This window comes from Pimephales promelas, chromosome 16 (assembly GCF_988280905.1).
Source record: "Pimephales promelas chromosome 16, fPimPro1.hap1.1, whole genome shotgun sequence".
Lineage (NCBI taxonomy): Eukaryota > Metazoa > Chordata > Actinopteri > Cypriniformes > Leuciscidae > Pimephales > Pimephales promelas.
This window is the reverse complement of record NC_142784.1, coordinates 18284832-18307936: the sequence shown is the minus strand read 5'-3', so window position 1 is coordinate 18307936 and position 23105 is coordinate 18284832. Positions and strand designations below refer to the sequence as shown.

Sequence of the window (23105 nt, the reverse complement as noted above, 5' to 3'; positions counted from 1 at the left end):
ACTACAGCGAGTTGAAAGCACTTCAGGATCAGCAGCAAGCAGGAAAGGGGGAAGAGAACAGAAATGAAATCCAATAAAGCACCCAGCACATTAGTGGATCAATGACCTGCTCGGATTCTGGGTCAAGCTGAACACCATAAATGTGTGACAATAATGGCAGAGGGGAAGTTCTGTACTTTCGGGGCAAAATATCATGTCTGCCAAAACAAGTTAATGAAAAAAACTGTATAGTTGTCTTGAAGGTTCTTAAATTTTAGTACTGAACAGCAGTAAACTGAATTTTCTATAAATATACAACATATCCGCATCTCAATGACAAAAGGAAATGACAAAAATACATTTGTAAAAACAAAACCAAACGCACAGGACAGAGAACAGCTGTGTAGCATCTGGTTAAGTGCAAATTCATAATCTATACAGGAAAGTCCAGACGATCTCAAGACAAGGAAACACCTGCAAATGTAATAATCTCCTGACAGGGCCGGGTTCAGAGCTCTCTGTCTGGGAGTAAAAGATTTAATTGTTTTACCAGAACTCTGTTTGACTAAAGGTTCATGAACAATCAAAAAACATTACATTTCTGTCCCTATACTGTCCACATAAAATCATCTAAATACATGTTACAGCCGTTTAACACGACAGTTCAGAAATTTGGGGTTGGTAAGATTCTAGAAATGTTTTTGAAAAAAAGTCTCTTATTTAGAGAAAATACAGCAAAAAAAAAAAAAAATCTAAAATACAGCAAAATAGCAACACTGTCTGAAATATTAGAACAATTTAAAATAGCTGTTTTCTATTTTAAAGCTGCAGTCTGGCGTTTTTCCTCTTTGTCGCCATCTCTGTTTGAAATCTGCAATCGCAGTCATTCGCGGAATTATCAACTTTACGCGAGTTGTACTTCAACACCCTCGACACAGCACAGCGTGGATGAACACAATGTTTGAGGAGAGTGTGAATCTCTCAGTCACCACGCCGGTGTGGATAATAGATAATAATTTTCACCGGAAAATGGCATCTGAACTAGTAAGAAACATCCACTTTTGTTCTGGTTCTGACATTCCAGTAAAAAAATCACGCAAACAATCGCTTATAAGTTATATCACGCAAAACCATGCAAATTATACTTTGTTCTCAAATTGGTAATGTTAACAACGTCAGCATTGCGTGACTACATGTAATGTCCTTCTGATACGTATGCTTGTATTTGCATGGGGCTGTTTGCAGTCTCCTTTTTTAGTAGTCCCTCCGAAGTCCGATTGAAGTCTTTTGCATTTTACAGCGGGTGAATCTGTTGTCACTGGTGGTGATTGTTGTTTGAACCTTTCTAGATCCGCCATCAAATTGATAATTTTAATTATATCAAGTGCTTGCCATAGTGAAGGCTATAAATCTCTACCTCTAACATCCTCACAAGCAATATAGCCTACTAGCCGAGACTCTTCTTTATGTGTACAGATGTGACGTAACACCAGTACCACTGGAATCAAAAACATTATTACAAGCTTACCGCTTTGAAGCGAGCAAAGGCCTGCAGATAGTTTTGAACACTTGCTGGTAAAGTATTTTCTTGATTTTGGATCATTTTTAACCCAAAAAACTTTAATATATTTAAAAATTAAGAGTTCAGATGCAAAAGCCTCTAAGTGCCATTTGAAATTTTCTTCTAAAATGATCATTTTCATCAAGCTTGTATATTTAAGTTCAGTAATTTCACTTAGCCATTTAAGTGAAATTACTGAACTTAAATATACAAGCTTGATAAAAATGATCATTTTGGAAAGAAAATTTCAAATGGCACTTAGAGGCTTTTGCATCTGAACTCTATAAATGTAATTTATTGCTGTGAGAAATCTTTAAGAAACGATTATCCTTCGGAAATCATTCTAATATGCAGATTTTTTATTATTATAAATGTTGAAAACAGTTGTTTTTGAGAAAACCAGGATACTTTTTTTCAGGATTATTTGATGAATACAAAATTCAAGAGAACAGCATTTATTTGAAATAGACATTTTTTTGTAACATTATATATGTTGTCACTTTTGATCAATTTAATGCGTCCTTGATAAATAAAAGTATTTTAAAAATTCTTACTGAGCCCAAACGATTGTTTTTGTGTATCTAGCTTTGATTATACCATGGCATGGTTGAACAATTTATTCTGGCTAGCTGACAGGTGAGATTCCAAGATGTTGATTCATTTTCTATAACCATGTGGCAATGAAGAAGTTCCTGTTTCACCACATTCAGTTTATTTCGTAGAGCTATACAGACATAGTAAAAGAAAAGGACAGATATTGGTCAAGAAAAAACAATAAAAATGACGACATATATATATATATTCTTTTTGTAATCAATTTCTTTATTTTTTTTACAGAAAATTTATTTCAATATCTATAAAAATATATAACCAAATCTATGGAAGTCTTTTAGGTGATTCAGGTCAGGGTGTAGACAAGCAATAATAGAAGAATTTTGATTGTAAAGCAATTTTGCTTTGCCTTCAGAAATAAAGTTGAAACCAAAGGGTGGGCCAATGCTGCTATAATGCAGGACATACAAAAGGATAGACAAAACAAGCGAAAGGTCAGACAAAGTTCCATCTGGAATAGGAGGAGCTACTCACCCCTGCCAGACACTTCTCCAGTGTGTCCAGGATAATCAGCTGGGAGAGGTAGAGGTTTTTTTCGGCAGCTTCGCCAAAAATCCGCTATGAATTAGAAACATAGAGAAATGTGATCTAGCTCTGTTCCAAAATCTAGAGAGCTACCTGTCTGTCTACAAAGACAGTATCCAAACCCAGATTAAACCTTGAGTCTTGTGTCTCCATTTTTGATTGTACTGAAAATGAAATCAGAGATGATTTATTATTTACAGAGTTTGATAATATTGTTGAGATCATCTTGTTTGGATGAGTTTTGTACGCTGTACAAAATGGATTTAACAGGTAACGATTTAACAGGTAATCTCAATTCAATATGTCTCTGTAACTTAATTATGTTGTAAAAAAAAACTCGATATAATAAGTGTACAATAAACAATACAACGTATAAAGTTGCAATATTATCTCTTAAATGTCACTCTTAATTGAACGTGTTCGTTCGTCTTTGCTCAAAGCCACTTGCTGCAGACTTTTCTTCGCGTAAGCTTCATGTTTATTTCAAGTGAGTGAGATAAAATATTTCAACTCATAATAACATTTTGTGACCAATTGTTTCCCAGACTTACTAGTTTTGGTATTGGGGTCAAAGTTAACTTGCCTTGCGTTCACTATAAGTTACAACAGAGGGTGTGGTGATGGTCACACAAGACGATTGGTAGATTTAAAGTGTTTCCCCTTATTACAGCAACTTTTTTGTGCATATTCTGCAGACAGGGTGACCATCCTCGATTAAGTTTCACTCAGAACTTTTGTATAAGCCAAAAATATGACCACACAATATGGCCAATCAAAGGTGTTTATAAATCCACTCGACAGCACTCAAAATGATTGGGGGAAATGCTGGTATGGTCACATTTTTTACATATTAAAATACCCAAATCAAAAGCTAAATTTATTTTAGGGAAGCTGGTAACCACTGAGATGTTCAAATGGTTTATGTTTAAATAAAAGAGGTTGGTATATTTTTATGCACCAGGTTTATATTACACCTTGGTCTAATAAAACATTGCTACCTAGTCAACCGTTCTCTGAGATTTGTTTTCATGATAATCGAATGTAAAGAGTTTTATCTCTAAAAACTGTTTAGCATATAACGCTAGTATATGGGGCATAGAATAAGTAAAAAGAAATCACTAGTTTATACCACTAACCAGGCTCAAAATAGCCCCACACTAACACAGTAACATAATGAGGGCCCATATATGCAAAAAGAAGCATTGAGAACTTTGTAAGAGTACAGACCGTTTAATAAGAAGATACTTTATAAAGACAGTGCACTTTGTGTATATACAGGCAGCGCCATCTTTGGAAAACAGTCTCGACTAGTCGAACTACGAATAACGAGCCAAGTGGGCTGAACTGTATGAAGTTCAGCAAACTTCTGAACTGTATGAATGCCGTTCGTGGTTCGACTTGTCGAGCAACGTGATATCGCGATAACAATATTGATTTGATATATCGTGCACCCCTAGTTTCCAACTGTGAAAATGAGCGCTCAGGATCAACCGAAAGCTGGATTTAATGCGCTGCGCTATTGTTGCAGTAAATTTCCACATTCTTGAATGAATAATTTATGAGATGTACGCCAGTCTGTTATTGTAGGGACATCGACTTTACATTTCCAAACTAAACATGACGTGGGAAAAAATTGGTAGGATAGGATTAGCCTTTATTGTCTCCTAATGGAGAAATTCATCTTTGGCCTTTGTTGCAAAAAAATGTTAGCCATCTTTGTTGTGATAAATGTTAGCCAGTCATTGGCTGATATTTGTATTCTTAAATACATGCAAGTGAATGTGTTTTGTCATTTAAGAAACCTTTATTATCATGATTCATGTTAGTTGATCTATAACGCACAATGGGTGTTAGTATGCACTGCAGTTAGAATATTGAATCTGTCAGATTTAGGCCTAGAATTTAGGCCTAGCCTAGAAATCTAGACTCCCCCCAAATTATTTTGCAGCCAGTGTAGTCTAGAAACGCTCCGTTGACTTTTGAGCTGGAAAAACCAAACTCTAGTCTGGCCAATCACATCGTGTATAGAGTCGGTGGGCAGGCTTAACATAATGACGACAGAGATTATTACGACAGGGCTCGTATTGAGCCCTGTCAATGATGAGTTCCCAGACCTAACATCTAGGCTAGCCTAACACATCGATTCATCCACTTGATGAATTGATTTTTTAGTTACCTACACAATGTGTCTAAACATGTCATCCATTTATAATTGAAATGATTGTTATTGGCTCTTTTATAGACATCAGTGTGTATTTTAAATGTTGTTTTAATACTTATGTGTATTTAAATGTCTGAAACCTAAAATAAACCTTATGTGGTTGAAAACCCAGAATAGTTGTGACACCACACCGGTGTCACAACTATTCTTTGACATGAACAATAACCCTTTGTTAACCCATTGACATGAACAATCGTACATGTCAAAGGGTTAACTAGCGATCACATGCGGTGCTGTTGCTAGCGTCCGTTTCGGAGAACCAGAGGGCAGATATTTCAACCAACAGTCGAGGCATTTAAGTGGCACCGAAATGAGGCACTGAAATCTGCGTTTTAATTCGGTCTGGTTCCATACTGGTTACTTGGGTACCAGTCACATGTCGGTTCCCAGGTTTCAGTACCCAACCCTAATTGTGAGGTACCCTGTGATTCCCACCCCTAGTGGACTTACCATGTTGTTCACATTTTTGAGGATGTTGGTCAGGCCGTTGATGACGAGGGCAAATTTGTACTTGGAGATGTTGATCAGACATTCCTTGTTGTGCTCTGTGCTCACTTTGGTGTGGGTGCTCTGCTGTCCTGTTTTAATAGGGAGCTGTGAACGAGAGACAGACAGAAAAAGAAAGTGATTAAAACCAACAAACTTTCAAAAGCATCCAAAAAATGCTATCATAGCCTTGACTAACGGTCAACTGCTTATAGGTTTTTCAATGTGTGATGCTGATATATAGACCAGAGAGCAGGGCAGTAGAAAATGCTGATAATACATTTAGCAGTCTTCGAAAGAATCATCCTATGCTCACAAAGAATGCATTTATGTGCTCAACAGAAATATTATTACAATTCAAAATAATTTGTAATGAATAATTTGAAAATGTAATTTACTTATTACTTTAGTGTCACGGGATTCTTCCGAAATCATTATAATATGCTTAGTTGCTGCTCAAGAAACATTTATTATTATCATCTGTGCTGCTTAATACTTTTGTGGAAAAAGTTTTTCAGGATACTTAGATGAATAGAAAGTTCAAAATCATTTATTTGAAATATAATTTTAGTCACTAAAATGTGGTTTTAGTCACTTTATCAAATTAATGTGCCCTTGCTGAATAAAAGCATTGATTTCTTATTTAAAAAAAAAAACATTTTTTTAAAAATCTACTGATACAAATGACTATCTATTAAAGTTACTGGAAAAAAAAAACAATGAAAGAAAGCACAAATATAGGCTAACCATTGTATTTACAGTCTTATCAAAGAATGCTAAGATGATAGAGGACCCATGGGTCTGGTGAACAGGTGTGAATGTTGGGTTCCTGTGTCCCAGGCTTTCAAAGGCTCTGCTGGCTTTATTGAGAGCACTGGGTGGAGAACATCTTGTAACATGTGGGATGCACAGACTGCAGAGCAAGAGGTCGCACAGTCTTAAATTTGACACACCCAACCCTGAGAGAACATCCAAGCCCCTTAAAGCACCAACCCACCCATCCTGAGTCTAAATTCTCAAACTTTAGGTGTTAAAACAAAGAGCCTCCAGCTCTCCAGACTTCCGTCCTGTGCCGCACACCTGGGGGCCAGCACATCTGCTCTTGTTCTTTCCAACACACACAAGCAGTTAAAGTCTGAGCAGTGGGAGTGTTGAAAGCACACATGGTCTGGCCGTCTTAATGAAGCGTATGTGGAGTGAGGGGGTGGGGGCCTCTCCCCCCTCTAAGCGTTCCCTGATGAGGAATTGGTCTTCACCGTTTCCGAGTACTATGGCTCTTCTCTGGATCAAAAGAACTTTGACTGCGCTAGAAGTTATACAGCTTGCGAACAACTCACAAACGCCAACTAACTGCTCTGATATATTGATCTGCAGTGTTTTCTTGGCAAAACAAGTTTGAACCAGGTTTGCAACATGTCCCAGGCCAGTCCTGCCCTCTTCTCACCATCATTTCAAATCTTTCCTGTACTTTTTATCCAATGATGAGATGAAAAGAAAAGAAAAAAGTTCCCATAAAAATGCATTAAAACATTCTGCACACAATTTTTCCGCAGAAAAAAGTATTCTTTGACGTTTCATAAAATTAAGGTCGAACCACTGTTGTCACATGGACGATTTTAACCATGTCTTCACTGGCTTTCTGGGCCTCGAAAGTGGCAATCATGTTCTATGGAGGGGGTGAGAAATCAGTAAAGCACTCGGATTTAATCAAAAATACCTTCAATTGGGTTCTGAAGATGAATGAAGGTCCTACGGGTTCGCAACGTCACGAGGACGAGTAATTAGTGACAGATTTTCACACCACCAGTGGTGCCAACTTAACTAGTGCACATTTAACACAGTTAGCATCACCTACTGATGTGTCAAAGTAGTCCAAGCTAGATTAAACCTTTTGTAAATCTGATATTTCAACAAATCGTAGCTGTTAATCTGCTTTAGGTAAGCAGGCCTACATTTGTGGTGCAAGGCAGCAAGGAACTATTGGTTGCACTGTTTAAGTGGTGTGACAATTGCAATGGCCAGTGTGACAGGCGGCATGTCAGAAAAACTCTCTCCTTCTTTCCGGCCCACTACTGTGTGGCCCTAAGAGAAAAGCGCGTGGCTGGAAATGAAAGTCTCAAGACCGGAGAAAAACTCAACGCACACACTGTCTGTACATGCATAAAACACTCTTCACAGCACGCAAAGCCCAGCCCTATTGACATCCATTTTAATGCAGGATGCCAATGGACAGTGAACACGTTGTTTCCCAGAAATGGTTTAAAATTACAGAAAAGTCAGGGACCAATCACTTCCCTTATGTGCACTTTGGCAGAGCAGGACGTCCTCATGTGTGCTATGGTGGACAGTATATAAACAGAAAAGACACAAAGACAACTAAAAATATTATCAGATTAATCGACTTTGATTGACTATGTAAGATTACAGTTTAATGAAACTTTCATGGGCCACTATTCAAGAAAAATATGACTTTGCAGCCAGTCACATCAGTTGGAAGGGTCTTCTTGGCTAATCTTTTCAAAACTTCAGGAACATTTGCACCTATGTTTTATCATTTAGTCTTTTTCCTGGATATTGCTGCAATATGACCAAATATACTCGAATGTTAAAAGGATAGTTCACCCAAATGTAAAAATATTCTTCTCATCATTCATCACCCTCATCAAACCTGTATGACTTAGGCCCCGTCCACACTACTGCTTTTTCGTTTAAAAACGGAGAATTAAAACGAATACGATCTCCGTCCACACTAGCGTTTTGTCTGCGTATTAGAATTGATCTCCATCCACATTAAAACGACTGAAAACGCGGATCACGTGACCATTCACCAACACTGGGCATGCGCGCGCCGGTGTAAACAGTGGTTGGCGAATCAGGGAAGGAGACGTCATGACTGATGACACCCAATCATTGAGCCGAGCGTGAGCCTCTGCGTCATCGTGTGTAAACTTCTCCGTTTTGTCTCGTCCACACTAAAACGCCCTCCGGAGTTGCAAAACGCAAACCGGAGCTGCAGCGTTTCTAAACTTCTCCGTTTTAGGTCTTCGTTTTTCCCGTTTTAGTGTGGACGGGAGGTGCAAACGTAGCAAAAGGTCTCCGTTTTTAAACGAAAACGCAGTAGTGTGGACGGGGCCTTACTTTCTTCTGTGAAACATAAAACAAAAGAACACATTCTTAAGAACATTGGAATCCAAACAACATTGGACCTTACTGAATTCATTTAAGTCATACAGGTTTGGAACAACATGGAGGTTAGGTGAGTACATGATGATACATCTTTATACCTTTAAAGTTTTGGGGGGATATTAGTATGAATATGTTAGCCTTACTGTTATCTATAGTGCGCTCAAAAATGATGACAAAATTCACATTTAGAAGATAGAAGCATTCCAAATGTCGTCTCTCACTGATGCCATTATGAGACCTGAGACCTGATAGCAGAGTGGATCTTAAGGCTGATTTATACTTCCACATTGGACCAACACAGGAGCCTCTACGCAATAGACTACGAATTAGTTTTCATTCATACTTCTGCGTAGTTGTCCGCAGTGACGTGTAATTACGCACGCAAAGGGAGCACGTGAAACCAGAGGGAGCGGTTCTAGCAGACCAATCACAGCAACTGTGTCCGCGTAGAATTGATGCATTGTTACAATTTTGTAGAGGTGCAAGTCAGGGTACGCACACTACACACAGCCTACAACATAGCTATAGCGAGAGTTCGATACGCAAGTATAAACTGGGCTTTATGCGGGAGTCAACGCATACCAGAAAATGAATCAGATCCATTTGAATTCTGCACAGAATGCTGTATTATTTTTTAAGTGATATGGGTGAAATTAAGAAATTAAAATGGTTAGAGGTAACTGTATGTTCACACCGTCGCCAGCAAGAGCATCAGGCCGGAAGTCCATCATTTTCAATGAGAGCCGGTGGCGCGTCTTGGACGGCGAGAGCAGCGAGGAGAGTTGAAGTCAGTTCAACTTTATGGTAATAAGCAATGACGCGATTTGGTGGCAACCAATCGGAATGTAGAAGTGTTCCATTTGAGAGAATTCCAGAGAACGCAGTCCTGTAAACTTTAGTTCCGACCACATTAGTTCCGGAGCAAAATAGAGGAGGTTGATCATTTGAATTTGATAAGAGGGCGCGCATTCCGCGCAACACTATTTATAGGCATGATTTTCGTGCTAGAACACTTTTTCAGCGGGAATGCAAATTATAATAGCACTTAACCATGAATACAAAAGCCACACCACACGAAATGGCCTTTAATTTGTTTATTTCATTAGAAAACATGTCACTATAATTTGAAAGTTCTTTCCATCGATCAATTTTCAGCAAAAATAACAATTGACATGCTTGTTTGCTTTGCGGCCCCTTTAAATACAGTTTTTAAAAAGATCACGCACTCAATCTACATTAGAGCATCAGACAGGGTTCCCACACCTTGGTTAATTTTAAATTCAAGGACCTTTCAAGGACCTTCCAGGTTCAATACCCTCAAATTCAAAGACTTAATCTGGGACACATCATCCAACAAATAACATTGAGGTTATCGTAGTAGTTTTGTGCGGACTTGAATGTCATGGCAACGTACAACACAAAGTACCTCACGCAGAAAACACTTAAAACGTAAAGCGTAATAGCACATAACTAATGTAAATCAAGCAAGCTAGTATGTAAAGGGAATGAAGTGTTGGCAAAATAGTAATGTTAAATAAAATACAAATAATATGGATTTTATTCCAGAAAACGTCTTGCACAAAACAAATTCAAGCACTTTCAATGACCTATATATATGTATGTTTATTTTAAAAAACTTTGCAGGGCCTTGAATATTTTTTTTTTCAGATTCATAAATTTTCAAGGATTTCAAGGACCCGTGGGCACAACGAATCTTTCCACGGCGTCACTGGCAGGGCGGCGAGAGCGAATTTTGCCACTCTCGCCAGCAGCGGTGTGAACGTACGGTAAGGAGGAAACTGTGGCTTTACTGAACTCAGTGGCTTCTGGTCGAGTGGCGATATAAATTAAAACTCTATTGGCTATTTAAAAAAAAGGGGAGGAAACATTTGATATGTCCCAACCTGTCTGCCTGTTTCAGTGGAAATTACGCCAACACACTGAATAATGCTGCGCGTTTCAAGGCACTTTTGTGGACCTTTACATATTTTATGACAAAAACAATTGAACAGAAACTACCAACAACATCAAATCAAAATTCTCTCTTAAATAAATTATCATCCAAGAGAAAAAATAATATCCAAACAAGTGTCATCTTCATTCAAGTACAAGCTTTTCAAAATCTAGCTATGTAGAACACAATGCCTCATCAACCTCTCATTCCTGACTCAGAGCTTTCCCCAGGGAGAGGACAGATTCGTTTTCCATGACCATGCAATGGCATCTGTGAGGTCATTGTTTCAAGGTGCTCTTTGCATTCATATAGCTGCTGACAAGGCAATAACCACCACTGAGAACTTGCCTTATTGCAAGCAAGAAAAAGCCACACATCACCGATGATCAGCTTAAACAATCGATCCTTGTGTTATCTGGTGGTTTCCGTTCAGGAATCCTGCAATTTATAATCTGCTTATAATGGCAATTGTGTTGAGCAGCTGTCATTCATATCATGAGAACATACAGAGGAGCGCATTACGCTTCCACCAAACAAGTGCCTTAAGCTCCCTAATTTAAAATGAACTACACCGGCTTAGCGATAAAACAGGCTAAACTCCTTTTTACACTTTCATTAAACTGTTATGAGCCCCTAATCTGCAGCATGAGAAGCCAAACCCTGTGAAAAGCCTCTAAACTTGAGAATAACAAGAACACCCTTGAGGGAAAAAAAGTACACTTTAGTGTAATTTCAGAAAGAGTACTTATTATGGAAAACAATTAATATTATTTAAATTATACTTGCGTGCAAAGTGAATGCAATGTTTTTGCATTCAATTAAAAATTACTTGTATTGTCTTTGAAATACAAACAAGAATTTTTGAAAAACTAAAATTTTACATTATATCTATTGAAACTTGTATGTCATGTCGTTAAATTATGCATTTAAATATATTTGTATTACACATGACGTTGCAATTTAGTATATTTAAAATATATTTACTTTAAATGTATAATTGAATATAACACTACAGTTAAAATGGAGTACTTTACATGTATTTTAGTATGTTGGTCAACACATCAAACTATGAAACTAAGTGTAATTTAAAAAGCGTGAAAAAAAGATTATTAAAACTATTATTTCAAATGTACTTTAATTTTACATTATTAGACGTGCACTCTGTGTTAAGAAGTGAAATCATGTGTCAAGTGAATCATGTCATTACTATCATATTTTCTTCAAGTGCTAATAAAAAAGTACTCTTAAGATTTGAAGTATACACTACACGTGAACATTTACTACAACTAAGCACACTTTTTCAGGAACAAAGCAATAGCTTTGAGCAAAGTCAGAGGAAGGCATACACATCGAAACACTAAAAGAAGCTAAAGATTACCAGCTATTTAGTATAGACATTTAATAAAGGCGTCTTTAGTTTTCGTTCTCTTAATAGTTTCAATAGTAGAAAACAATATTTTGTCTAGAAGACTGATCTGACTGGAGCCTTCAGCTCATGCCAGTAGTGTGCATCATTATAAAGCCTTTATTTTTTAAAACTGTAGTTGTAAAACTTTGCATGGTTCTATCATGTAGTGCACCTTTATGGTGTTATGTAGCACAATCCACAGACAGACAATCATATTAAATCCATGATATATTACTTATGCTCAAGTACCTGTCAAAAACTCTGTGCTGTCATTGCCACTTCAGGCTGATACAATGCGTTATTCTGCATTCAACACCGTGTTAAAGTTTCAGACAACTTTCAAAAACAAAGCACTGTTAAATGACATAATTATTTTGTTCAAGTTTGATTTAAACGTGTTTGTGTGAACAGGACTGTGGGTTTCTGTAAGGCTGCTCAATGCAATCTCTTCTCTCTGTATGTCAACAAGCACGGGAGGGAGTCTGATTCCTTTTGTTTATATTTAGCCAGTGCGCGCGAGGGACCCAGCTGAACATTCATCAAATCAATCACGACCCTACTAGCCAATATTTGGCTTTTGCTGCCAAATGCAACACATCAGGCCTGAATCAAGACATTCACGTATTGTATTTGGCCAGTGCAAGCCCAAAACCTCCAACCTCACATCTTCAACACAAACAACGCGTATGCATGCATAGGCACTAAGCATTTCTTCATTTGCATGCTCTCTGTTTGCCCTCGAAATGTCAAATCCCCCAGCAATGTTTTCTTTACCTGTTCGTCGAATCTATTAATGATGGCCTGGACCCATTCCACGGGCTTGTGCGCCGCCATGCTCAGGCGGATGCGCGCGCCGCTATGTCTCCTATCAATCACTTTTGCGATCCCGATTCCTGCTCCCGATTCGCCCTGTGCGCACCAAATACCCCCTAAACCGCTCCGCAAAATAATTAAGGAGGAGAATAGAGGAGGAGGTGGAGGGAGGAGGGGGGTTTGGTTTAGTTTTTCACTTCAAGCATACTCCACCACGCCGCCATGACACACCACCGGAAGTTTGAATCCTCCTCTCTCTCCCTGGTTTCAGTCTGTGTGGCTGCGCATGCGCAGAAATGCTACAGAAGAACTGGAACATTGCAAGAGGAATGGGGATGTGGTGATGTGCTTTTACTCGTGATGGATCGATCGATTGATAGATCTATCTATCTATCTATCTATCTATCTATCTATCTATCTATCTATCTATCTATCTATCTATCTATCTATCTATCTATCTATCTATCTATCTATCTATCTATCTATCTATCTATCTATCTATCTATCTATCTACCTTTCTTCTGTCTGTCTGTCTGTCTATCTATCATCTATCTACAAAGTATCTATCTATCTATCTATCTATCTATCTATCTATCTATCTATCTATCTATCTATCTATCTATCTATCTATCTATCTATCTATCTATCTATCTATCTATCTATCTATCTATCTATCTATCTATCTATCTATCTATACCTGTCTGTTTATCTATCTTCTGTCTGTCTATCTATCGTCTGTCTATATATATATATATATATATATATATATATATATATATATCCATCATTGTCTATCTGTCTGTCTGTCTGTCTGTCTGTCTGTCTGTCTGTCTGTCTGTCTGTCTGTCTATCTATATCTATCTATCTATCTATCTATACCTGTCTGTTTATATCTTCTGTCTGTCTGTCTATATATATCCATCATTGTCTATCTGTTTGTCTGTCTGTCTGTCTGTCTATCTATCTTTCCATCTATCATCTGTCTGTCTGTCTTTCTGTCTATCAATCATTGTCTAGCTATCATTGTCTGTCTGTCAATCTATTATTGTCTATCTGTCCATTTATTATTATCTGTCTGCCTATCTGTATGTCTACAGTAACTTATCAACTATGAAAGTCTGGCATTTCTGGTAAATGAATTACTTTAGATGCAGACACATTAAAAAAACATAGTTTGCTAATTATTCAAACATAATGCAGAGGGTATTCTGATTCAATCATAAAATAAAAAATCACGTGTGTTTTTCTTGACATAATCCAAAGCTTCTTCATATTCATTATTAATAATTACAATGATCAACCATCTTGGAGGAATTTTGACATTTTAAAACTTTTGAACATGTGGTTGTATACAAACAAAAACATGTATTAATGCTATAGGCCTATGCAAATTAATGTTCAAGAATCAGATTAGGCATTAAATTATATTTGCTTCCATGCAAATGATTATGTACGTTTATATGCTGTTTCCTGCATTATCAATTGCTTATGTCATGTTTATCAAAATGTATTATGGGTCTCTGTTGAATTGTCTCACCCCCCCCCCCCCCCCCCACAACATAGGCTTAGTTGATGGCATAAGTCTTTGCAGGCAAAATGGTTGAACGAGTTGTCATAATCAAACATATTTCTATACATTTACATTAGATTTTTTTTTCTAAATCCTGTTCACATTTTACTTTAGTTTTTGTTGTTGTTGTAGTTTTCTTTGTGCTATGCAGTGCTGTCGTTCCCTTTCTGTATTGCAATGACATAGTCTGTCAACAAATTACAGAACAAACAGTAAAAGCATATGTGAATCTTGTCCATTCTCTTGAAACTCCCACACTAAGGTCTGTAACCTACAATTTACAATAATTGTCATCAAAACATTAGCCATAGTTTACATCAGAACCTCCCTCCAGAGTTACACTGCTATAGCCTATTATTGACAACATGACTAAGCAATTTGACTGTCTTATCCGTACACAATGACACAAGGACTTGCCATTCTGATCAGGCACTGACATCTTCATTGACACAGATATTTACTTTTGAGAGATGAACTTTTGAGCAAGAGACTGTATTTTGCAGGAAATCCATGGTGTTTTGCTAGAATGTACGAATTGTTTTGAGAAATGCACTTACTGTTTTACAAATGTCGAGGATGATGCGAGAAATGTACCAAAGCGACTGAGAAAAACTGGAAATTATGAATGAAGGCGTTAATGAGAAATGTAAGCAGACCTCTGCTGCCATCTTGAGGTCAATCTAAATAGAACATCAACAGAGTAGACAAAGTTAACCTACTTATAATCACCAGAGGGCGTATGTTGAAATGTTTTTGGAACAATGCGACTTTTGAACAATATATTTAGTAGATTCAGATAACACAAGGTCCTATGTGTTATATCGTCGGTCTGTCTGTATGATTCCAATAATCCAATTCAGTTTTAGGAATGAATTATCATGTTGTTCACTTGTTCTAAAAAATCACATCATAAACTTGGTTATTTTAATTATTTATTCAATTGCATAGAAGTAAATATAATAACTACACAACATGACAGCCAAGCAAATATATATATTTTAACCCAACAACATTAGAGGAACCGGTGTTGCTGTAAGCAATTTCAGCATGAAATGTTTGTGTGGATTAAAAAAAAAAAAACATTTTATGCAGTGCCTTTTCCATTTTTTTTCGTCCTTTTTTTAGAGTATATACTCATGTACATAATATATTAGTATTGTAGGATGTTATTCTTCCTATTTTTTTAGGACACATTTCAGTGAAATCAGTCTGGGAGTTCAGACATCTGCGTCTGTAAATTTCACAATAATTAAAGGTCACATTGATCCTCTGATATGAATGCTGCTGAGTAGATCTCTACTTTCAAAGATATATTTAGCAGAGTGCAAAAGTAATTGGTATTTGGTTAGAAAGTATGTGTATATGCAGTGCTGAGTAACTGATTTTTCTGGATTACATAGAATTAGATCCCAAAAATTAAGTTTACTTGTAATAAATTATATTACATTTTAAAATACAGTATAATCAGACTACGGCTATTTTTTATTGATTACACGTTATTCTGTAAATTATTCATAATTTATTTGATTCTCCCCAATACTTTTATTATCTTTAAAAATTTCCATCCTAAAAAAAAGCCTGCTCATAATCAGAAGGTCTTCTGGGTTTGTGGAATTGCACACACAGCCACTTGTCATGTGACCGTCATGAAAACTGAGAGCCACAGCAGTTTCCACAGCAGCACACATCACTGCATTTACACAATTCATTTCACTTTTAACAAGTGTTTTCTTAACATTTCATGTCTAATCAGCTCCTGACGGACACATTCATTATTTGAATTATCACTCAGTGAGCCATAACCATGTATTATATTACTGTCAAACTGACTTTCAAACATGCAAATTCATGTCATTTCATATTTACATGGAATGGGGGGGATTCCCCAGTTTGTTGTTTTTTAAGTTAATAAATTTGGTCAATAATAAAAATAAGCCAATAATAATAATAAATAATAGAATTAAGTTCATGGTTCTCTCAAGTTGGTTATTGGTCACATTACATGCAGATAAATAAAATATTTCATCATGTTTAGTGTTTTATTTTGATTGTTTTAATTCAATTGTTCATTTTAATTGTACATTTGTATGATTTAATAGATACCGTTTCATTAAACTCATGAACACCGCCCTGGGAAACACTTATGTAATGTAATATTTATTTTCAGGTTGTTGATACCAAAGAAGGATTTTTTTCTCTCTTTGTATTTTTATATCAATATAGTATAAGATCCTATTCAAAACCAACATGGTAAAAAAGTTAAGTCAAAAGGAATCTAAAAGTATCTGATTACATTACATTAAATAGGCTATGTAAAATATGGATTACATTACTAACTACATTTTTTGTGTGGATAGTGGACTGTATTGAAAATAATGTGTAATGGATTTTCCCTGAACCTAACTATTCAATAATCCTCACTCTAGTCGGCCAAAGTTGTACCCGAGCGCGTCTCCTGTCGACGTCGACTGGGTGCTAAATTAATAATTCTAATTTACTTGTTCTTGCTGCGGCAAACAGACTTACAGACAGACTTCAGTAAATGTCTTTCAGATATGCTCTTTATTTCACCTGGGAGTTCTCGAGTAATCCTCAGAGAATCTCAACTTCAAATAAGAAGTACAGTGTTTTATATGATAATGCCAGACACATAAAAATAGAATCATCGTGACTATTTATTTCATTATGACTGATCATGTTACACTCGATCAATATTATTGGTTACATTGTTTAAAGCAAGCCCCATCCCCTCATCATCTTTTGTTAGTGACATCAGCAAAATATCCTCAAAAACAGTTTGTAAGGGGTTAACATTTCAGTCAATCCCTTAAAAGAACAGAAATTTTCAACATTGACCAAGGGTACATTAAGTCAAAAGTTTGTTAGATGGTTAATTCACATTGAAAGTTCGTCTCATGGCCACATAAAAGGAACTAAGATTTATTTTGTTTTATTGTTAGATCTAGAATGCAAAGTTTAGTCACCTTGAGACAAAGAAGTGGAAGTATGATAGATTTTATCACATGATAGAATTAATCTTATCTATTAAAATTTATACGACACATTAGGGGAAGTTGTAAATAAGCACTTCCAATAAACCTGGATCCTTGTTAGATTTTCACAAAAAACAGTTGCATGTCTCCATAAAATTCAAAGACATCAATGTCCTCCAGTTTAGCATAGCGATGCTTGTAAGTGTGTGCTTGCTGGCCATTCACCCACACAGTGAACTGCTCTTTATTGCAGGAGATGGTGACCTGTAACACAGTACAAGTACAAAACTAACAGTAAGATATATATTTTTTACTCTTAAAGGGATCGCTCACCTAAAAATTAGAATTCAGTTATGATGTGCTCAGTCAAAACTTAAATAATGAGTCAATACATCAATTATTTGTCTTTGTCTTACTTTGATTTACTATGGTAAGCCTATTGTATGTGTTTATTTTAGATGTAGCTGGTTTTCACAGGAAATTTCATAGCCTACAGGGCATCTGTAAATAGAGAAAAGTTGCTCCGGCTACGCCATCTGATGGTTAGTAAAAAAAAGAAGTGTGTATGTGTTGTAAATGCTTATTTACATAATGGTTCTATTTTTCTAAATTAAATTGTCAATAAAGTGATATTTTTCCATAAAGTCCTGTGTTGTGATGTACCCTGTCCTCCATAAATCTGGTAATCTCTTTAAAGAAATTTACAGTAAAAGGTTTCAGAGAGTCAGATTGAGCCTCTAGGATAACCATATTCTTCCGCATAGTCACGCAGAGCCGAAGCACAACCCATGGTGGGAACTCCTAAAAGGTTCTAAATTTGAAACTCCTGACAGAACCCTATAAGGTTCTGGTATTTAGAACCAGTGACATACACTTCAGATTTGAACCAAACATGAGTCAAAACATTTGAATAAAAATAGTATAAGAATTCTGCCTACCTGAAAGAGTTGATCTTTTTTAAAAGGCAAAGCTCCAGACCTTTCTTCTGCCCCCCACTTCCCATTTTCAAAGGTATTGCAGACAACCACGTTCTCCTCAAAAAGGGATTTGTAGTGAAATGCAACCCCATATCTATGACGGAGATTGAACTCCATCCTAATGAAGATTGGAACAGAAGAGTGGATATGTTGTCATAAACTGTATGTTTACACAAATATGTTTATGTAATGTGTTTTCTTGAAACAAAGGATTTTATGTCACATTTTTGAGTCAGGGTTAGGAACTCCATAAACGACAATGTCTTTTTCAGGCTGTAGTCCACCGTTGATCACGGCTTTGTATGGAACCCCCTGATTGCACGAAAAAACATAAAAGGAAAAAAGATTTTTATACATTCGTTAAATATAGAAAAATAAAGGGGTCAACAATTAGAATGACAGGCCAGTATTGTTAGACATTGTTTTGTTCTCACCACAGGATTCTGGTAGCCAATGAAATCCAGATCCATCAATTTATCCACTACGATTGTGTCCACCCGAGTGAAGGGAATACGGTGTTTATAGTCCATGAAGTATTTCCCGTTGACACTTATCTATGGAGAACCATTGTACAATAAGCAAAATGATTCTCTTGCCATAGAGTTAACCTTTTGTTGGCAAAAAGACAATCACTTTGAATGAGATTTGAATGAGATAAGTTTAGTAAGGTTCTTTTAAACAATTTGTTTTTAGTCATATCTTAAATTCTGTTCAAACTGCACACGTTCTAATGTGAAAAAGTACAATTTCAATTATTTGCAGAATAACAAAATACCTGTTGTGATTCTCTGTGAAACTGTCTTCACAACTTCTAAACATTCTTTCAGGATTGAGTGAAAGTCAAATGATCCATTTAATTGTCAAAATGTGTCGAACCTACATGTTTATTTGGTTAATATCTATAACATTATGTTTACTTTACAGTGTCTACTGTCTACTAAACTGGCAAATGAATGAAATTTACAATCAAGTCAACAAATTAAGTTTCCAGCATGGAGCTTGCCTGAAAGTCATTGTATGAGAATTTTCTCTTTACTAAAAAACTAAAAAAAAATCCCTTTTTTCTTTTGTCAAATCAATTAAGACAATTAATGTTTTCAGGCAACATAATATTTTGAGTCTGTTAATTAAACCAATCTCCTTCATTGTATTAACTAGAATTTTTAATTTCAATGAACTCTAAATTTTAAGGCAACCAGGTTACTTTTTTAAGTTACGTGTAAGAAACGTGTTAAACAAAATGTACATGCAAATGGGTGTTTTCTGTTTAAGTAACACATTACTAAGAAAAATAAATGTATAAAAATGTCCATTTCCAATTAAACTGTGGAAATAGTTTATGTTAGACAAAAATGAAGACATATAAATGGTAAATGGACCCAACTTTGGTTTAAATATGGACAAACCCAAACGTTGGGTAAAAAATTTATTTAAAAAATGTTCTGTTTGTCCATATTTGACCCAAAGTTTTTTTATGCACTGTCCCTGTACTAAATAAATAAATAAATAAAATGAACCATTTTTAGAGTGTGGTGAAAAACATTTGAACATCTTGATTGGTACAGCTCAGATGATGATTTTTTAAACACAAGGGCGATTTTGGTGGCATTGGCAAATTAACTGCCACAATAAATAAGGTTTGAAGCATGAAATAAATGTTTTGGGTGAGTTACATTTTGAAGACATGTGATAGAGTTTCACCCCAAAAAAGCTGCTATAGCATGATCAAGTGGTGCGATGTCGTACCTTGTATGTCTCCTTGGTAACAAGGATCTGGAGGATGAATGGTTGATTCTGGAGTAAGAAAGAGTCAGACTTGCGTTCTTCTGAACCCCAGTTAGAGTTCTGCAAAGTGTTCAACACGACAGTTGCTAGGCCATCATAGCGTGGGTTAAAGTGCAGAGCAATGTCAGCATTGGATTCAGAACCACACTGAAGGTTCACATGAAATCTGCAAAACACAGAATGAAAGTTGTGTACAAAACATAGTGATGACCTTATAATATTTCTGTGAATATAATATATTTATGTATATATACTTTAAAATGTTATTTACCTGCCAGCCGTTGCCAAAATCCTTCCAATTACGACAACGGTCTTCCCTTCCTGCAAGCCCCCCAGGAGTGGACCAGTGAATGGCATTTTCTGTGTTGGAGATGTGCATACAGTAAGAATATTTATGTATTTTTGTTTTGAAGACTAATAAAGTTATTAATCTGACAAGATAGCCCTAAATGTTGCTGCATACCTCAATCACTAAAATAGCTATTTCTGAGTGAAAAGTGTTTCAAAGTAATCCCTGTGCCAAATTTTGAAGATATATTATAATAAAAGATACATTACATTAAAAATGTCACTTACTGGTTTGCAAAAAGGCTGTTGCTGATAAACTGCCATCCTGCCAATTCTTACTTTTTTCAGTCTCAAAGTGAATCTTCGGCTGGGTACCAAGGATGATCAAACATGATGCTGAGTAGCCTATATATAGCTGTGATATTAAGCCTGCCCATAAATTATTCAAAAGTTATACATACAGACAGCTAAAATGCAAACCAGAATAAAGACAGGTAATTCTAAAAACAGTCAAATAGGCTATAGGTAATAAATTAAATTTGAGTGGTGTTGGTGTAACCGTGATAATGAAGAGCATGACTGATAATATGACCAAAGAAAAGCAAGAAAGTCACAAAAAGGACATATTGGATATTTCAGGGAGATAGTGGAATATTTGTTCCTGGATAGATAGACCTACCTGTAAAGTACTACCTGGAAAGCACCTGGAAAGTACCGGGAATATTATTGACCAGACAGTTAAATGCAAACCAGAATAAAGGCAGATAACACTAGTCCAGAGAAATATTATGGAACCAGACCCCAGGCATGAAAATAAGATTCAGTATATATAAAAACTCTTGAATCATCTAAAAAGGCCCCAAACTCAATACATCTTCATTTTGCACATTTCGATACATCTAGAACAGTGTTGTACTTATTTTAGTCATTGTCGTCTAGCCAAAACCTTTCTCTAACATTCTGTAAACTCTCTTATGAAAATAAAACTAATATAACCTAACCACAATAGAACCATTAAAAACATATCATTAAGTTGTCACATAAAAACCTCCTTACAATATTCTGGAAATGTTTGTGACACATCACAGAAAAAGATACTCAAGGGTTTTTAATGCCGTAATTAGAATCAGCAACGGGTAAGACATTTGATAGCATGATACAATAACAATACCATGTGAGATTTAAAGGGTTAGTTCACCCAAAAATGAAATTTAAGTCTTTAATTACTCACCCTCATGCTGTACCAACCCCGTAAGACCTTCGTTCATCTTCGGAACACAAATGAAGATATTTTTGATTAAATTTGAGAGGTGGATCACTGCTACATAGGCTGGCTAAGGGAATGAAACTTGACAGCCCAGAATGTCATTAAAGAAAATGTTTAAATATTCCATGTGTCTACAGTGGCTCAACTATAAGTTTATCAAGCGATGAGAATACTTTTTGTGCGAAAAAAAAAAACAAAAATAAAAGAAAACAACTTTATTTGACTATTCCTTTTCTTCCTTGTAGGCCTGAGGCGAGAGTTTATAGAGATTTCCATGACGCATGCGCGAGAATTGCGATGATCTTCTACTGCAGTTCAGCTAAGTTCTCGCGCATGCGTCTTGGAAATCTCTTGAACTCTCGTTAGATAAATTTTAAAGAATGCGGTTTTACAGATGCTAGAAACGTGGCTTTCAAATGAAAGTTTGGTAACAAAGAGCAGTTCCTAACTGACGATGAAGACTTGACAGAGCAGTCGTTTGTTAGACAGCATTCTAGGTTAATGTATGCAGTAAAAAGTCTTGTTTTTTTTCAGAATTAAGTAATAGGAAATTACTAGTCATCCAAATTTTTATATCATCTAGCATTCTGTTAATTTTGTGAATTGGTCCGTTTCGTCGGGCTCGAAGAAGTATAGAGCTGAGTATCATCAGCATAACAGTGAAAACTAGTTCCATGCTTCCTAATGATATCTCCCAAGGGTGGTATGTACAGAGTGAACAGCAATGCTCCTATCACTGAGCCTTGCGGTACTCCATTCTGAACTTTTGGTCGATACCATTCTATACCAGATACCATTCCTTTCTAAAAAAAATTAAGGAACATAGTTGTGAAGATACTGCCTTTTCTATCAATTTTGACAGAAAAAGTAGATTTGAGATCGGCCTGTAATTGATTAATTATCTTGGATCAAGTTGCGTTTTTTAAATAAGCGGTTTAAAGGGTTAGTTCACCCAAAAATGAAAATTCTGTCAGTATTTACTCACCCTCATGTTGCTCCAAACCTCTATGTGTTTATTTGTTCTGCTGAACACAAAGGAAGATATTTGGAAGAATGTTTTAATCAAACAGATCTCAATCCCAATTGACTACCATATACTGATCTGTGTTGAACGGCTCGATTGACAGGGGGAAACATAAGAGGATGAAAAAAAAAAGAACACTGGATGGATTTTCATCATTATATGATGGTTGTGTACAGGCATTGCCAACACACATTTCATTACAATCAACTTGTAAAAGTGCGTGTACCATTATATGACCCCTTTAAGCATAGCCTGGTCTCAATGCTAAGTCATTACTGTGTTATGCATTCTGAAGTTGGCCTATGTAACACTATGCTGTGTTAAATTGCTATGCAATCTAATCCAAACTCCTGCTACCTGTACACAGATACCCAAATACATGTCACCTAATATCACCATTATCAATTGTTATCCAACCATGTAGTTCAATTTTCCATATTTGTTGCATGTCATTAT

The 23105-nt window shown here is 36.2% G+C and overlaps 2 protein-coding genes across 4 annotated transcripts in view; both read right to left on the bottom strand.

The window, feature by feature from the left end:
* Window positions 1-12995, bottom strand: part of nf1a (neurofibromin 1a) — a 77986-nt gene extending 64991 nt beyond the window's left edge. For all 3 annotated transcript variants that reach the window (XM_039670689.2, XM_089121132.1, XM_039670691.2), the window contains exons 1-3: window positions 12707-12995; window positions 5349-5492; window positions 2627-2710 (exon numbers count right to left, since the gene is read on the bottom strand). In XM_039670689.2, coding sequence (XP_039526623.2) covers window positions 2627-2710; window positions 5349-5492; window positions 12707-12766 — 288 coding nt within the window. In that variant the 5' untranslated portion in view covers window positions 12767-12995. The remainder of the gene's footprint in view (window positions 1-2626; window positions 2711-5348; window positions 5493-12706) is intronic.
* A 4383-nt stretch (window positions 12996-17378) lies between these two features.
* On the bottom strand, window positions 17379-20803 carry LOC120478724 (galectin-9). Its single transcript, XM_039670815.2, has 7 exons — window positions 20647-20803; window positions 20342-20430; window positions 20032-20236; window positions 18720-18839; window positions 18509-18597; window positions 18247-18403; window positions 17379-17572 (listed from the first exon to the last, which is right to left on the bottom strand). The coding sequence occupies exons 1-7, from the start codon at window positions 20680-20682 to the stop codon at window positions 17426-17428; spliced, it is 843 nt and encodes a 280-aa protein (XP_039526749.2). The 5' UTR covers window positions 20683-20803; the 3' UTR covers window positions 17379-17425.
* Window positions 20804-23105: the final 2302 nt, after the last annotated feature.

Coding starts and splice junctions, on each gene's coding strand:
- LOC120478724 (XM_039670815.2), bottom strand. CDS start 20,682: ATGGCAGTTTATCAGCAACAGCCTTTTTGCAAACCA. Junction 20,237..20,341: donor ATTTTGGCAACGGCTGGCAG/GTAAATAACATT, acceptor TGTGTTTTGCAG/ATTTCATGTGAACCTTCAGT. Junction 18,404..18,508: donor CCTAACCCTGACTCAAAAAT/GTGACATAAAAT, acceptor AATCTTCATTAG/GATGGAGTTCAATCTCCGTC.